Source organism: Protopterus annectens, chromosome 6.part1 (genome assembly GCF_019279795.1).
Source record: "Protopterus annectens isolate FY-2018-M chromosome 6.part1, PAN1.0, whole genome shotgun sequence".
Taxonomy (NCBI): Eukaryota; Metazoa; Chordata; order Ceratodontiformes; family Protopteridae; genus Protopterus; species Protopterus annectens.
The window spans coordinates 22,048,137-22,064,485 of record NC_056738.1 but is presented as its reverse complement, the minus strand read 5'-3'; the positions used below and the strand labels follow the sequence as shown (position 1 = coordinate 22,064,485).

The 16,349-nt window shown below is 36.8% G+C and overlaps 1 protein-coding gene across 2 annotated transcripts in view; it reads left to right on the top strand.

Annotated features, from left to right (window-relative positions):
* The window catches only part of LOC122805364 (mitogen-activated protein kinase kinase kinase kinase 2-like), a 1,562,336-nt gene that overhangs the window by 695,774 nt on the left and 850,213 nt on the right, over positions 1–16,349 (top strand). For both annotated transcript variants that reach the window (XM_044075456.1, XM_044075455.1), the window contains exon 10: positions 4,467–4,529. In XM_044075456.1, coding sequence (XP_043931391.1) covers positions 4,467–4,529 — 63 coding nt within the window. The remainder of the gene's footprint in view (positions 1–4,466; positions 4,530–16,349) is intronic.

Here is a 16,349-nt window from a genome sequence, read left to right as displayed (position 1 = left end):
CATGGAGACATGCGTGAATGGGCATACCTTCGTTGAAGGTTGTGTGTCAGAGCTGTCAACTCAGCACATAAATTTCTACTGCCAATCATTAGCGGACCGGAGTTCCGCTGTGGTGACCCCTAACCAGGAAAAGCCGAAAGACACAACAACAACAACATATTGGGATGTAACTAATGAATTTATTGGACATTCGCAGTACCTACAAGCTTATTCATAATGTTTTACTGAATTGTAAAATGATAGTATTTCTCTGGATTTGTCTAATTTATAAGTGTTGAGCATCCCAGACTTCTCATATATTTTTAGAATACAAAAGTACACAATTGAAGCACTAATCTTTTCTTTACACCTCTTCTTTTGGCCAGTTATAATGTATTTATTTTTATTATTTATTTATTTGACATTTGTTTACAGGGAAAGTCCGACTTGGAACAAAGCCAATGTTCAGTAGAGGCCCAGGGAGAAAAGCTCCAGATGTATGTCTTTGTAACATGGGAAAAAACCGGAGTACCCAGAGAAAACCCACACAAATGCAGGGAGATCATGCAGATTCCACACAGAAAGCAAGGCACTCCAGCCAAGAATCGAACTGGAGAACTTCTTGCTGTGAGGCGACAACACTACCGCTGCATCAGAACACAATTTCTTTCATCTGTGACTCTTTGTACTTTCCTCACAAACTTGAAAATGTGCTGTAAGAAAAAGGTTCTTTCATAGTTACAGTACACATAAAAGGCCTACATACTGTAGTGCACCAGAAAGAAAAGGATAGAAACAGTGTGACAGTACCTTTTAGCTGTAAAGTCCTCAATGGATGAATCTATTGATGTTGTTCACCATTTGTTAGAACTGATACAATGTTTTTCATTTTTGACAAATGTTAGCATTACCAAATAAAAAATGTGCCAATGGATGCAGCCTTGGTCCCGATGTTCACTAATCCAGTATTTAGTAAATGGGAGAAGGTGTTTATTTATGCTGCCCAGATTAACAGATTTGCACCCACTTTATTGGTATTTTTTCAGATGTTTTAGGTGCAGTTGTATCTGTTTTTTCTCTTATTCACTGCCAAACATTCCAATTTTTTTAACACAGTTTAGGATGTGAAATTTACGCACAGATTTGCAAGTGAAGAGATAGACTACCTTGATGTTAGGTTGTTCAAAGATCCATCTACTTCTAAGCTTAAGACTACTATTTTCAGGAAGGACACATATGTGAATTCCTTTCTGCACTACACCAGCTCCCACCCTCCTAAATTAAAAAGGGCTATTGTGAAAGGACAACTGGTGAGGGCTGTAAGGATGTGCAGTGATATACTAGACTTTACATCAGAATGTGCGTTCTTGAAAGAGTTGTTTATTAATCGGGGTTACCCCAGAAATTTAATTGATGATTTGATTTGTGAGGTAGAATCTAAGAGAACAAGTGGTTTTTATAAGCCACTGCTTGCTAGTGAACTAATGGGCTGTTCTAACACAATGCAAGTTTTAGACACCCCAATTTCCACTTCTACTGGGTGTTCTAATGTCGCTATCTCAGAAATGAATGTGTTGGGGTATCCAAGTAGTTTTACTACTACTTTTAACTTAAATTCCAGGCACATTGCAGGAATAATTAACAAGAATTGGTATTTTATTACCAGTAGTCCTTTGTTATTGGAGAAATTGGGGGCAAAACCGAGAATAGTATACAAGAGAGGAAGTAATATTAAAGAACTATTGCAGAGGGGTTCCGAAATAAATATTTTTAATAGAGTTAAGGGCTCCTTTACATGTGGTTTATGTAACTGGTGCAATGTCATAAAGACAGGTAGTTCTTTTTGCATAGCACAGAAAAAATATGACATTCAATTCAAAATTAATTGTGACACTAAATCAATCATTTATGTGGCATTCTGCGTTTGCTGTCCAGCTTTTTATGTCGGAAAGACCGACAGGAAATTTAAGGAACGTATTTACCAACATTGTTATGCCATCAGGAACAGCAAATGCGAAAATGCATTAGCTAAGCATATTGTGAACAACCCGGGCCATAGCTTTCTTTTCATGGGTATAGATCATATACCAACTACTACCAGAGGCGGACCGATTTCTCTTTTATTAGAGAATCGTGAATTAGTGTGGCAACTTAAGTTGGATGCCTTTAACGCCCCTGGACTTAATGAGAGCTGTAACATAGCACCAGTATTAAAATACAAATCCTATTTGAGATAAAAAATATAATTCCTATTTGAGACAATTTATGAGGAACCCACTTCTCCTTTTGGTCATTATACATTATATATATTTTTTCCTGTGGTTTACTTATTTATATACTCATATAGGTAAAAACATTATGCTATATTGCCCATTTCTTTTGCAAGCTATTCGGTTGACTTACATGTACACTTTTCAGTGTATATACATTTTATCAGTATACAACCTTAGGTATACTGTTCAATATGTTTTAACAGGCATGAATGTATATTCTTATTAATATTTACCTGTTTGTTGCAATTAAAGAGGTTGGTTTATCACTGAATTTTATATAGATGCACATAATACATATATTTTGTGTTTAATTGATTTTAAATAATTTTAGGATGTGTTTATTTTTAGTTTGTTTTAAAAGTTTTTTGAAAAAGTATTTATTTAAAATACTTTATGTCCGAAATGGTGTTTACAAACTTCAGGAAGTGATGTAATGTCATTAAGAATATTTATTTGTTCAAAAAGTTTGGCGCTTTTTTGTTTCAACTTCCTCTGAAGAAGCTACCTGTTGAGAGTAGCGAAAACGCTATTTGTGTATTATAATAAAGTTGCGTTAAGGAACTATCATGCTTTTGGGTCTTTTCAGCGTTCCAAGTTTTGTTTTCACAGCATTCATCGGACCGGTTATTGAGTATGATGCTCTCTTTGGTATGTAACTAACCAGGCATATCCATAATTGGAATGTCCACAGAGGTTCCTCACTAAAAGAATACAGGGAGTAAATAACATGTCATATGCAGACTGCCTCAAAAGTCCTATCCCTGTATTCTGTCTCCTACAGGCTGTTGAGGGGCGATCTACGACTGGCATACAAGGCATTGTCAGGTCCCACCCTGATCTATCTCATGCATATTCGCAAAACAAAAACAGCACCAGAATTACCCATTGTAAGGACTTAAACCTTACCTGAGATATAAATAGGACCTGCTGAATAGACAGGTGTGAATCCCAAAGACTACCCCTCCTATTGAACAGGCTCCCCATCCATGTGAAGCAGAGTTCCTTCTTAACCCAACTCATGTAACTTCATCAGTTAACTAGGGAGCAGGAAATTCATCCCTGATTTGGAGCCTATGTCTCTAGTGGACACAGCCTGTAAATGGTTCCTGTCCCAGACCCTTGCTTATAAATGTTTCATCTCCCAAGCCTCTGCTTATACTTATCAAAGGTACCAGAACTTGTCAGTGATTTGGGATGCATGGTTAGCCTTAAAAAAGCCCCTGTGGTTGTTAGCTTAGTAAACACCTATAAACCTGCATTGTAGAATACTGACAGCTGGTGTAGTTTACACTATAGAAATGCAAAGTCTACTATAGCAGCAGATTCTTGCTAAATAGATTGTGCTGTGGCAAGTGAAGCATGTAGATGGCTTTCTTCCCTAAACCAGTTCAAGCATAATTTGGAACCAGTGGATGGGGAATCAGAAATTCACATCTGGTCTGGTACCTACTTCCCTAATTGACAGAGGCAGCTTGTAAAGTCTTGACCACCCAAGCCCTAACATAGATACCCGTTAGACTAATCGTAAGGTCCCTACAAACTTGTCAGATATGTCTGAAATGCATGGCTAGGTCAAAAAGAACCCTGCTGTCATTAACCTAATATGTACCTATGAAACTCTAGAGGCCAGATGGTCAGCATGATGCAGTTTATTAAATATGCTGCATTTTTTGCTGAAGTTTACTAGACCAAATCTATCTGCAATTAACTGTGACTTCTGAAATAAGGTGGGTTGACATATCTAGAGATCAGCTGGAAAAAAAGATTTATGGCATTATGTTTCAGTGTAGAGATAAACTCTTCCACTGATGTATCCTAGTGATTGAATGTGGTGGTACCTCATGAGGTGAGTAATTAATCTCCTGCCAGTTAAATAATGCTTTCTCCTGCATTGCAGGTTAGTTGAGTTATGTCATAGCAGGGGAAATACAAATGTAAAGCAGTTTAAGTGATAGCTTCTGAGTTCTTTACTGCAACAGGACTTTCATTGTGGTGCAGCTGTGATTTAAGCTGCTGTAAGTACTCCATGGCACATCCTTTCCTTCTTGCTCTTTTAGGGTTTGAGTGATTTAGTTTACTTTCCAGAAAACTCAGTGACAGGCATGATATGAAATGTCTGTTGAATCCAAAGCACAGTTTTTTGAAAAAAATGAGAAAAATTAAGTCAAAAGAGAAGGCAAAATTCTGACACTGTTCTTGTATTATTATTTGCAGAGCTTTAATGGTGATGTCTAAAAGTAGCTTCCAACCTCCAAAGTTGAAAGACAAAGCAAACTGGTAAGTAGAAATTATTTTTTTTAAATTGTGATTGAAGCAATTTACTGTTTGTAGTGCATATTTCTATCGTTGGAAGGTCAATGTAGGACCACTGGACCTGGCCTTTACAGATCAGAAGCATCTGATTTTAGGAGCCTTCTACACTGCATAAATATTAACAGCTTTCTCCATTGACTTTGTGTTCATGGGTGCAGATACCTTCTACTGGCAAAAGCCTGAACACACACACTGGGCTAGAACACTCACACTGGCCTAAGACAGCATGCCCAGCTGCTGTACTAGTCTGTTCTTTTAAACTTGTTGCACAGTTTGGATTTTGATTCTTACAATAATTGCGCAAAAAGTATTCTCGTATGATTCCTCAAGAGCCCAAGCCTCAGGTGTGGGCCTGCAGTCAACAAATCACCATTCAGATTCATGCTCTCATTCTCTCCATTTTTTTCTTTTTGTCTGAGCAAGGAGCATAGTTTAAGATGCAGTACTTAATCTCACCTGGTTGGAAATGGAGAAGCGGTAAACTGGAGGACCACCTCGTTTTCCTCAAAATATCATTCATTCCCTTTTCCAGTTAAGTCTGCCATTTAGGTGGGCTAATAGTTTTTTATATGGTGCCAGTTCTTCCTCAGGTAAGGAATGATGGAGCATACACTGAAAGGTGTATCCCGGGGTGTCCACACCTCCTCTCCCATAGTTGAGTGGCCAGAGCATGCTGTCTTCTGTTCTTCACTTGTTAAGCTGTCCCTCGGTAGTTGCATTTGGGATTGAAGCCTGTTTTCCTTTAGCCCCCCCCCATCTTAGGTTCAGCAGGTTTTACTGGTTTAAAATTAAGAAGTCCACTGTGCCCTTCCACATCAGCAAGACTTGCAGGACAGCCTTAAACACTGGATTTTGCTAACTGTGCAAAATCTGGTACGACCTGTCTTAGAAGGTGTAGGAGCTCACCATCAGGGAAGATGGCCTGATGCTAATGCAAGGCCCTGCACCAGTCTCTACAGCTCAAGTGCTACCTATTGCAGGTGCTTTGCTGGGTACCAGATTCCCACTACTCAACTTTTGTGGATTCTCCTTCACACATGTGAAATTATCTGTATTTTAGGTGAGTATGGACCAGACCATCCCTGATTTTGCATCTGTTTCCAAGGAAGAAGACTAAGAGGATCCATAAATTCAGAGGACTGTATCTTTCAGACAGATAAGGATGATGAATTTTCCTCTTCCTATTGCTTCCCACTGAAGACCACTCTGAAGACAGGCTCTTCAACTGACCATCTCCTGCTTGGGTTGGACTGTGGTCAACTTGCCTTACCCCAGAAACACTTAAATGAGTATGTAAGCAAGAAGGAGAAGTGGTAAACAGCACTCCATCGAACAAAATAAAATAAAACCACTGGTACAGATCCACCAAGAAAAATTTATTCTCTAGTGGTCAAAGACCTTCAAGGAGTAATAAAATTCATCACAAAACTTGTATCTTGTATACAGATGCAATCAAACAATTATTCAGTTACACAATTAAATGAAACACCTCCAATTAACTTCACCATTCAAACCTGCAGGAATTAATGTATTATACTTTAAAATAAAAACAGACTCTTTATACAAAAGTTGTTCTTTAAGAGAAGCATCATCTTCCCTTTTAGCATTAATGTTTTCTACAATACTACCCTGTAGCAATAAACAATTACTATTATGTTTGTCCTTAAAATGACGCTATAATTTTTATCTTCTTTCTGATTTTTAATGTTCCTAATATGTTCCATCATTCTTATTTTACAGATTCTTTTCATTTCACCTATATAGAAAAGGTTACATGGACATTTCAGATCATAAATAACTCCACTACTATTACAGGAGAACAGTTCCCTAGGTGTAAATCTAATTCTATTAATATACTTAAAAGAACACACCACATGCTTGCAGACAGAACAATTGTTACAACAAAAAGTTCCAAAAGTAACAAGTAAATTATTAATATCAATACTTGGTAACAACAAAATTACTATGTACTAACACGTCTTTAAGATTTCTTCCATGTCTATATGACGTGTGAGTTATTTATCTAATATCCTATATAGAGCTTTATCCCCCAGAAGAAAATTCAAATAATGTTGCAATACTCCACAAATCTTTTCATTTTTAATGTTATAGGTGGTAAGAAAATATATTCGTTCCTTATCATCATTATTATAAATTTCTACTATTATTCCTTTTATTTATTTTCACCACTACTTGGTTTGTTGCATGCTGTAAAACTTTTTGAATAGCTTCACTTATTATTCCCATATCATATCCCCTTTTCTGGAACATAATGGCAGATTTATCCATCTCGTATAACAGATTATCATTATCATTACAAATTCTAGATAACCTTAAAAACTCTACATAAGGCAATGCTGCCAATAGATGAGGGGGATGACAACTAGTAGCATATAAATATTGGCTCCCGTCCAAAAACTTCCTATGCACTCCAGTATAAATTTCCCCACTATCCAAACCATAGAGAGTTAGTTAAATCTAGATATGTCTCTTTTTACCATATTGTAATCCATCAAACGGCAAATTATACATATCTTGTAAATCTGAAACAAATTGTTGAACTTCTTTCTCACCACCTTCACAGATAAAAATCAAATCATCTGTGTATCGATAATAATGTTTAGCATATTTTTTCATAAAGTCATGTTTATACAAACATTCAGTTTCATAATAAGCCATTAATAAATTTGTGTACATGGGGCAAAAGGTGCCCCCATTGCTGTACCCTGTTTTTGTCTAAAGATTTCATTGTTAAATATAAAAAAGTTGTTTGTCAAGCAAAAATGTACTAGTTCCACAATATAATTCCTAAAAAATAACAGAGATTGTAATCAATATTTATGTCTAATTGATGTATACAAACTCTTCACATCTAGGGTTATCCAATACATGTAATTGTTCCATACTCTAGAGGAAATTTTACTTAAAAAATCAGAACTATCTTTCACATATGAAGGAATCTTCATGACATAAGGAAATAATAATTCATGTAAAAGAAGCCCAGTAATCCGCAAGAAATATCTACAAGCTGAAATAATGGGACATCCTGGCGGATTTCACATATCTTTATGTAACTTGGGCAAACAATATAATGTAGCTAAAACACATCCTTCACTACTGATTTTCTTCTGGACATCTTCCTGTGACAAATATCCTAATCTAACACCCTTCTGTAACAGGTTCTGAAATTCTTTTATTGCATTTTTATAAATCTTGTGCTCATTCTTTTCATAAACTTCACTATTAGATAGATGTTCTAAACACATTTTAAAATATTGTTGACAGTGCATTATAACTATTTTATTTCTTTTGTCGGCCAGCTTTATAACAAAGTCTTTCCTCTCTCTTAACTCTTGTAAATCCTTCCATTCATTCAACGTTAAATTATAACTTGTACTATGTTTATCATTCCTTACATACCTCATTGACAGAAAAATTCAACATGGTACTAAAATGCACAATACTGTCATTGGTGTAAGAAGGAATAAATTTACTCTTGACAGGAATATTAGTGGTGTCAATTAAACAATAAGCATTATTTGGTAAATACTCTGTTATCATCTAAATCAGGGCAACAAGAAAAAAAGCTTTCATTCAAACTCACAAGTTCTGTCTCATTCTAAAATAATCTTTCAGAAAATAAAATAAAATAAAGCTCTGATGAAGCAGCATGGGGTTGACTCTCCTGTAAGATCTCTTTGGTTCAGTATAAATCATGGAGACCACAGCTCATTTTTTTTCCTTACAGCTCGATAAGAAGTCCAACTAAACGTATTGGACAGAGTAGGAAAGAAGGTATTCTCCTCTGCCAGGTTAGATCTTAGAAGCCTCGAGTGCTTGTTTTATCTTTCTTAAGTTCCAGTCCTTCTTAGTGGACCAGACACTAGAGAAGTTGACAATACTTCCTTATTCTGAAATTTGGGAAGACCTAGTTAAAACTGCTTCCACAGTGGATTTCTTTGTGGCCTGCTGTAATGGAAATGTGATGATGCTATGGTAATGATGTCAGGCTCAGAAATGAGGCTTTAGACTTTACCAGTGAGATCAAGCAGGTTTTTTGATATATGTTTCTGGACAAGGGTCCTTTTTTTGCAACCTTCTCAAGATCTGATTGAAAATCTCCAAACTAAAAAATAGGAGCTGATCACTATTAATTATTGATGTCCCTTCACCCTGTCTGATTTTTCCAGACTGTGTCCCAGTTCTGTAGGATGAAAAGGCCCCATTGCGTAATGAGGGACCCCTTTGCTTTTTAAATTGGCTGTAGAGCCTGTCCTTCCTTTGGAAAGGGGTGAAGACTTCTACCTGTTAATGGTTCTGAACGGAATGGGAGACTCCTATTCCATGCAGGTTCTTAATGACTTCAGTAAGCACATACAGTACCTCACTTTCTGGATGATACTTGTAAAGTTGTAAAGATGGAGCCATGGCCTTGCTGCCACAGCCAATAGATAGGAACACCTCCTGTTCTAAATCTTCAAGTTTTCGCCTTCTTGTACATATTCTTCTTGAGGCTCCATTAAGGGATTCCTTAGTAGTTTCCTTGGTTTGAGCAGTGCCATGGTTTCAGACCTTAAGGGTTCCCCATAATTAGGGGAAGAATTGTGTGTTTTATAGTGTTCCTTCCTGCCTGAGGAGGAGCATCAGATGGTCACATTCCTTCCATCCTAGGTGGAAATGCAGTAAAATTGCTAGGCTTAGGTCGAGTCACACTTTGCATCTCCACTTACTTCAGTAAAACCCATTAGAGGTCTTGATGTTGAATTCACCAGTGGAACAGGTCATCTCTTCCATACAGCAGAAGGAACAAATCTTCTTAGAAGTTGAAAGGATCCATACAAACCAGCAGGAGCTGTTGTCAGTATTTCTTGCCCCGAAGGCTCTGGAAGTGGAGCTGAGAACACAGCACCTACTGCTCTGGTCAGATAACCAGTTTGTGGTATAGTACTTTACCAAACAGGGTAGCAGAAGATTTTATTTATGTTCTGAGAGATGGTAATTGTCTGACGCTGGATCATAGATATGGGTGTCATGTTTATAGCACTTCACATTTCCAGAAAAGTGATTGTGTCCTTTTTGGGACTCAACTTCTTTCCTTTTCTGAAGTTAAGAATTCAGGAATCCTTACTGGATGGGTCTGGTTGGGTCTTCTAGGAGTGGGGCATCTCAGATTCTGTCCAGTTTTCCACTCAGAAGAATAAGCTCCTCTCCTTGTTTTGATCAATTCAGCAGGACAAGGGGGAGTTAGTAAGCATTTTTTCTTTTCCGTGGTAATGTAGATTTGTGTTTCTCATTTTCCATCTGATTCTGTCCCTGATCGTAACATTTAGAGGAGAATGAGCAGATCTCGTCCTCACTAACCATTGGTTTCAGAGAATGGTGGGATTTCATGCTCTTAGAGCCCTGCAGCTCAGGAAACTATTCCAGTAAAAGAGGAGAAGTCTCCATGATTGGGCCACCACCAAAGAGCCTGGTTTCACATGCAAATTATTTAGTTCTACCAGAGATCCTTGTCATTGCCTCTAAAGTGATTCAGGCCACCAGGAAGCCTTCCACTGCTAGATTTATCCTGCAAAATGAAACAAGATTCCTCAATGAGGCTAAAAGATATCCTGTGTCATTTTACTGAATCATTTTGCTTGTCATCTTGACCTGTATCATATATCTCTTTCATCCCATCATAAGTTAATAGAAGGTAAACATTTTACTTATCACTGATTTTAAACAGTGTCTTAAAGAGGCACTGTATCTGTGCCCTCCATTAAAAAAATCATGTCCTTCACCTGATGATCAGCAGGCTTACTCATCACTAATTCAAAGTGGCTGGTTTTGTGGATCTGACATTTACCTCCCAGAAAGTGCTTTTCTCAGTGGTCAGCATTTCTTTGAAAGCTCTTATATTATCAAGCTGTCATCTGCAGAAAACAGTATTTGGTCTTTCAGAAGTACAGGGTGTTATTAAAACTTAACCAACTTTTCCTCCTGAAAGTATTGAGAAATCACACTTAAATCAGTCATTTCTTTCTAGGAACAGAAAGCAGGAGAAAAATAATCCTTCACACCTTGGATCTGAACTGTCAGTTGAGTTTCTTCCTGAATAAGATCATGAGTTCAGGGGGATAGGAGTTCTCCAGGGAGGAAAGGGCTTGCATTGACAAAGCGATTCTTTCTAACTGAATTTTAGACTGCAGTATTTTTTGCTATCAGGTGACTAACTGCTGAGTAGAAAATACTGCTGTTATAGCCCACTCCAACAGAAGGATGCCTGTTGTCAGTACTTGCTTCAGAAATATTTGCATTGCAGATATCTGTGCCATACCCACTCTGTCATTAGTTCACACTTTCACTATGCACTATTGCTTGAATCTTGATTGAGTCCAACCTATTTTTCTCCTTTTGGACATCTTTTGGCTGTAGCCTCTCAGGAGGTTTGAGTTTCATGGCTTGAGTGTTTTCCCAGCAATTACACACTGCAGAAGCCCCTCCACCCCCACCCCCACCATTTAAGTTGGGTATAACAGATATATGTACTCAGCATATCAGTTCATCTGCAACAGGGACTTCCGCAATGCATGCATGTTACCTTCTCATTCTTCGTCTGTAATTTGATAGCCTCTCCACAGACTGTGGATGGATTTTCATGCAAGTTGTGTATGTATATATTTACGTTATGATATGTGCAGTTAACACTTTTTTATACAAACAATGAATAAAAAATGTAAAAATAGCCATTGCTAATGTGAGGGACAAGACACCAATGCATGGGGAAAAAATCATTATGTAATGGAACATGCTTCATGGTCGCACACAGTTTTGGAGTATGGTATGCATTTCTAGGGAAATTAGATATTTCTAAAAGGGTGTTTAAGAATTGGACATTTCCATATATTGGACATCTCTTTTTGTCTGCTGTCCTGCAGATTTTGGTCACTCAATGGATAGGGATCAGACAAAGTAGTGCAGCGTCTGTATGTGCCATTCTAGTCTGCTATAAATCTCACAGCATGTGCAGCTGAAGACGCATTGGGCAAGATCAAGGGGATAACAGAGAAATCTCCTGTTGAGCTGAGGGTAACAGAAGAAAAATTTATAACACCCAGTACAGAAGACACAGTCATAGACCAGGAGATATGATGTGTATGCATCTAGCATACCTTAATTTTCAAAAATGGAATCTTGTTTGAAATTATGGTATTTGTGAGGATGTCCTCACTGCTGTTTTAGCCCTGCAAGTTTTTGGAGAAGCAGGTCATTGTTGTGTGGCCTCGACTGCTCAGAAAATTTGCAGGTACTTCTCATTTGGAGGTGGATAGAAGACCTTCAGCAATGAAATATAAATGTTTTTCTTTTTCTTTGTGATAGTGGTAATGACTGTAAATAACAGGCTTCCTTGTTTTTACCTTAGTATTTTGATACTCTCTATATATAAAAAAAAAGGCTGTTGCAAAGCAGGTACAAGACTGCAGACTTTCCTGCAGCAGCAGTGAAACAAAGGTTTGTCCTTGCTCTTATCAGAATATGTGTTCATGGGCATATAATAGATGGTGCTGGGTGCCCATTCCAGTACTTATGCCATTGTCTTGTTAAGAGAAGGTAGAAGTGGAGTAGCAGCACTGGTGGGCAGAAACTTCAAAACAAGAGAAAACCTCAGTAAGCAACGGAATAAGTGGGACTAACTAGAACAGGGTGGATCTGTCTTACAGCAGGTCAGTGACCATTTGCATATGATCAGACAACTGCTGGGATCAGTCACTTTCATCTACAAAATGCCTCAGTACTCATTCTTGCTACTTTGTTGACTATGTTTAGTTCAGGACGAAAAGAGAAATCACTGGAAACCAGGGCAGAGTGAGCTAAAATCCTTTAATAATTCCTTTATTCTTTATTGATTCCATGCAATTTTCCAAGCACGCACTTAAAAACTTTCTCCCAGAGGGCTTCCTCAGCCACATACTTCAACTAACAAAGGCTAGTGTATGGTTTAAATATAATGGAAAGGTCATATGTCTAAGTTAATTACCAATTAAAAGTCAGTTTGGTTAAAGGAGAAATAACAAGAAGAACCAACCTTAAAACTTATAAAACCTTATAACTATACATTAAAATGTTACAAAATATATAAAAAAAAAAATATATATATATATATATATATAATATAGATATATATATATATATATATATATATATATATATATAATATATATATATATTTATACATACACAGGCTTGTGTATGAGAGCCACATTAATAAAAACGCATTAGTATGAATAAAAATACAGAGTAATAAAAGTCACATTAATAATATGGAAGTGTATATATGCATATGTACATATAAAATTGAAAATAAAGGTACAAAACAGATGCAGTCATTTAATGCAGTAAGAAGTGTGTTGGAGTGTAGTCTGCACTGATTCATGTGTATCTTTAAGTATGATTTTAAGGGAGGCTACGCCATTTAGCCCTGGGATAACATGGACCCTAAATTATAAAATCCAATATAGTTCTGCTCTCTCAGTCCTAAGGATTATGTTGTCACCTCTTATACTCTTAAATAAAACTTCTAAATAAAGAAGTTCCTACAGCTTAATTTTCAAACCTAAAAAATCATTCCCATGGGAAGATAGATGTTTGATAAGATACACAGATATTACTTGGGAATAGTGTGTGTATGTGTGTGTGTGTGTATATATATATATATATATATATATATATATATATATATATATATATATATATATGGGCCTATATTAGAACACCAAAAGTTTAATGGTTCGAATCACTAAAGGTTGACTTTTATTGATCGACTATTAAAACATCGAATGTTCATAAAAATAAATTCAAAAAGAAAAACTAAAGGGTGTAGGCAGGGGTCAAGCCCCCCTGCTCCCACCACATGAGGGGCTGTGCCCCCCACACCCCCCGCTACTTAAATATGCCAACTCCGAGACTGCACTACATTGCAGTAAATGGAAATCTCCCCTTATGGAGATTTCCATTTACACATTCAATATTCTCAGCGTTCGCTATTGTCATGTCGATAATATCAGATTCGATATTGTCAGCTTTCGACAATGTAATATAGACCCTCGGTCTACTACCATTAACCAAAATTACTTACCTGAAATCCAAATAACTGAGACGACTCCACCTAAACTTCCTTACACGACGAACTGCAGATAATTTTAACAGGGAACTAACCACTTGGCCTCCAGGGTGAACTTTGTCCTTTTCCCCAGTATAGTGCGATCTCAAGAGTTGGCATATTTAGTTGGGGAGGGCAAAGCCCCCTCATTAGCATGGCTTTAATTTTGTTTTGGTGTTTTCTTTTGTGTCCTGGTGGCCAAGTGATTGGTTTATATATATATATATATATATATATATATATATATATACACACACACACACACACACACACACACTGTATTGTATTGCATCAAGAAATACAAATGCTTCCATTGCCCTTCTCATAAAATCCCAGCTTAGTCTGTGAAATGCTTTCTCTGTATCAAGACCCACCAATAATAGCTGTATTTTCTTACATTCTGCTTCCCTCTGGATCATGGTTGTTCTGTTAATGCTGTCAAGAGTTTGTCTCCCTTCCACAAAGCCACATAACTATCAATTTTGGCCATTCATTTAGCCATTATATGTATAAACACTTTATAATCATGATTTAGAAATGAATAGAGCCTGTATGGCAATGAATTAGATTGGTCTTTATTGTCTTTAGGTATTATAGCCACCACAGCTTTTTTCCATGATGTTGGTGTCTCTCATCATTTTAAAATGCTGTTTAACAAAATCTTCCAGATGATTATCACTTTCGTCCCTCCTAATTTACACGCTTCCACCAGAATACCATTTACTCCTGGAGACTTTCCTGTAGATTGGTTATACGTCACATTTTTTTCTCATTTCCTCGTAGCTTAACTGATGGTTGTTGAGTCTCCTCTACCCTCAGTATGTTTAAGTCTTCCCTAAATATTTCCATTTGTGTTTTTTTTTTATTTCCCCACTTCTCTGCTTTATTCAAATTTTATAAAATTTCTGAAATATCTCTAATACTGCTGCAGGATCTCTGGCTTTTACCTGGAGTTATTATAAAAAAAAAGTTGCTTAACAGCAGTCTTTCTAAACTAATGCATATTATCCAGGTGCTCCCTTATTTTCTCTTTAGTACTCTGTAGTTATGCCTCCTCTTGTTCTGGGAGATTTTCCTTATTTTGTAACACTTTCACCACTTCTTAATCAGATCTCTCTCTGACCTTTTAGACCTTATTTTTAAATTCCACTTTCATTTTATTAACCTCACTAGCTATAATTTGTGGAGTGCTTTCTTTCTTCCTTAATAACTTCTGGATAATTTCCAGTAGCCATTCCTTAAATTCTTCTCTTTTTAACAGGTGAGCACAAGTGTCTCATCTTTACTTTATTACCCTTCATTTTTATCTTAGTTAATTATGGGCACATGATCGGAAATAATTATTGGATGTGTAGCAAAGTTTCCAATTAAATGGACATATTCCTGTAAAATATAATTTCTGTGAAGTCTAGCCCAGTTATTGTACCTTGGGAAATAATGTGTAAATTCTCTCCAAGTTCCCTCTACTGAATTCATGTTTTTCATACCAAGTATTATCATAAATTTCTTCAGACAACTACCCTCTTCCCTTCTAGACCCCCAGTGCATCCTCATTGTTGCAAATTAAAGCCCAGTCCCAACCTATAAACTGATATTCCCTGCTGAAAGCTGATTATTTCTCCCAATTTTTTTAAGCTCTAAAATAGCAGCTTTAGGAGGAATATAAATGCATAGCTGTGTAATCCTCATCCCTTGCCAGTAGCCCCTCAGTACTGCAAACCTGCCATTATTATCATTTTTTTACCTCTTTAATCACTAATGGAGGTCCCGTAGCAGTTTAGTGCAAGTATTCCTCTTTTCCTTTGTCCCTGATATTCTGTAGAATATCCATCCTGAAATCCTTTATCAAATTTACATGCTCTCTTCTTATTTGTACTCTGCATTTCTCAGTATAGTCACATTCCAAGATGATATGGAAAGTGTCGCCATTATGGTAAAATTCATTATTACTACCAGTTATATAGGGCAGCTTGTTTAAATGTCTAATTCCAGCTTTTGTGATACTTGCACCCAGTGATGTTTGGCAGGTTAATCCTTTATACAATATTTTTCTTATCAACATTTTGCAAGACAAAATAGACACACGCTTGGAACACCCCATAACCTTTTAACTTAATACAAACATGCATAATTATGTACACCTTCTGTGACGATGTGAGGTATTGCCAGGTATGCCAGAAGAAGTAGGGCAGTGGATGTATAATATATGCCAGCACAGTTAGCTGGAATTTATAAAGAATTATATGTTATTTGAATATCACACTGCTTTATACAGATGCTTGTGTTGAAAATGGATTTGTAAAGTTGCTTGGATTAAAAATGTACCAACAGTGGGTCCTGACTGTATTATAACTGAAGTAAGTATGTGTGTGTGTGTGTGTGTGTGTGTGTGTGTGTTAACAGAGGATACTGAAAGAGAAGAGGGTAAGCTCAGCTCCAGCCAACTTTGGAAAATAGTAATGGTGTGACAAGGGAGATAATTTTTCTGAGGTGTGATACAGAATCGGAATTGCCTAGACATAGTAAGGCCTTGCTGTGTCTAGTTATGGTGGCTGCCGAAAAACAACTACAAGAAAATGGAAATCAAAGTCTAAACCAACTAGATTAGAAGCAGTGAATATAGTAAGAGAGATAAAACAACT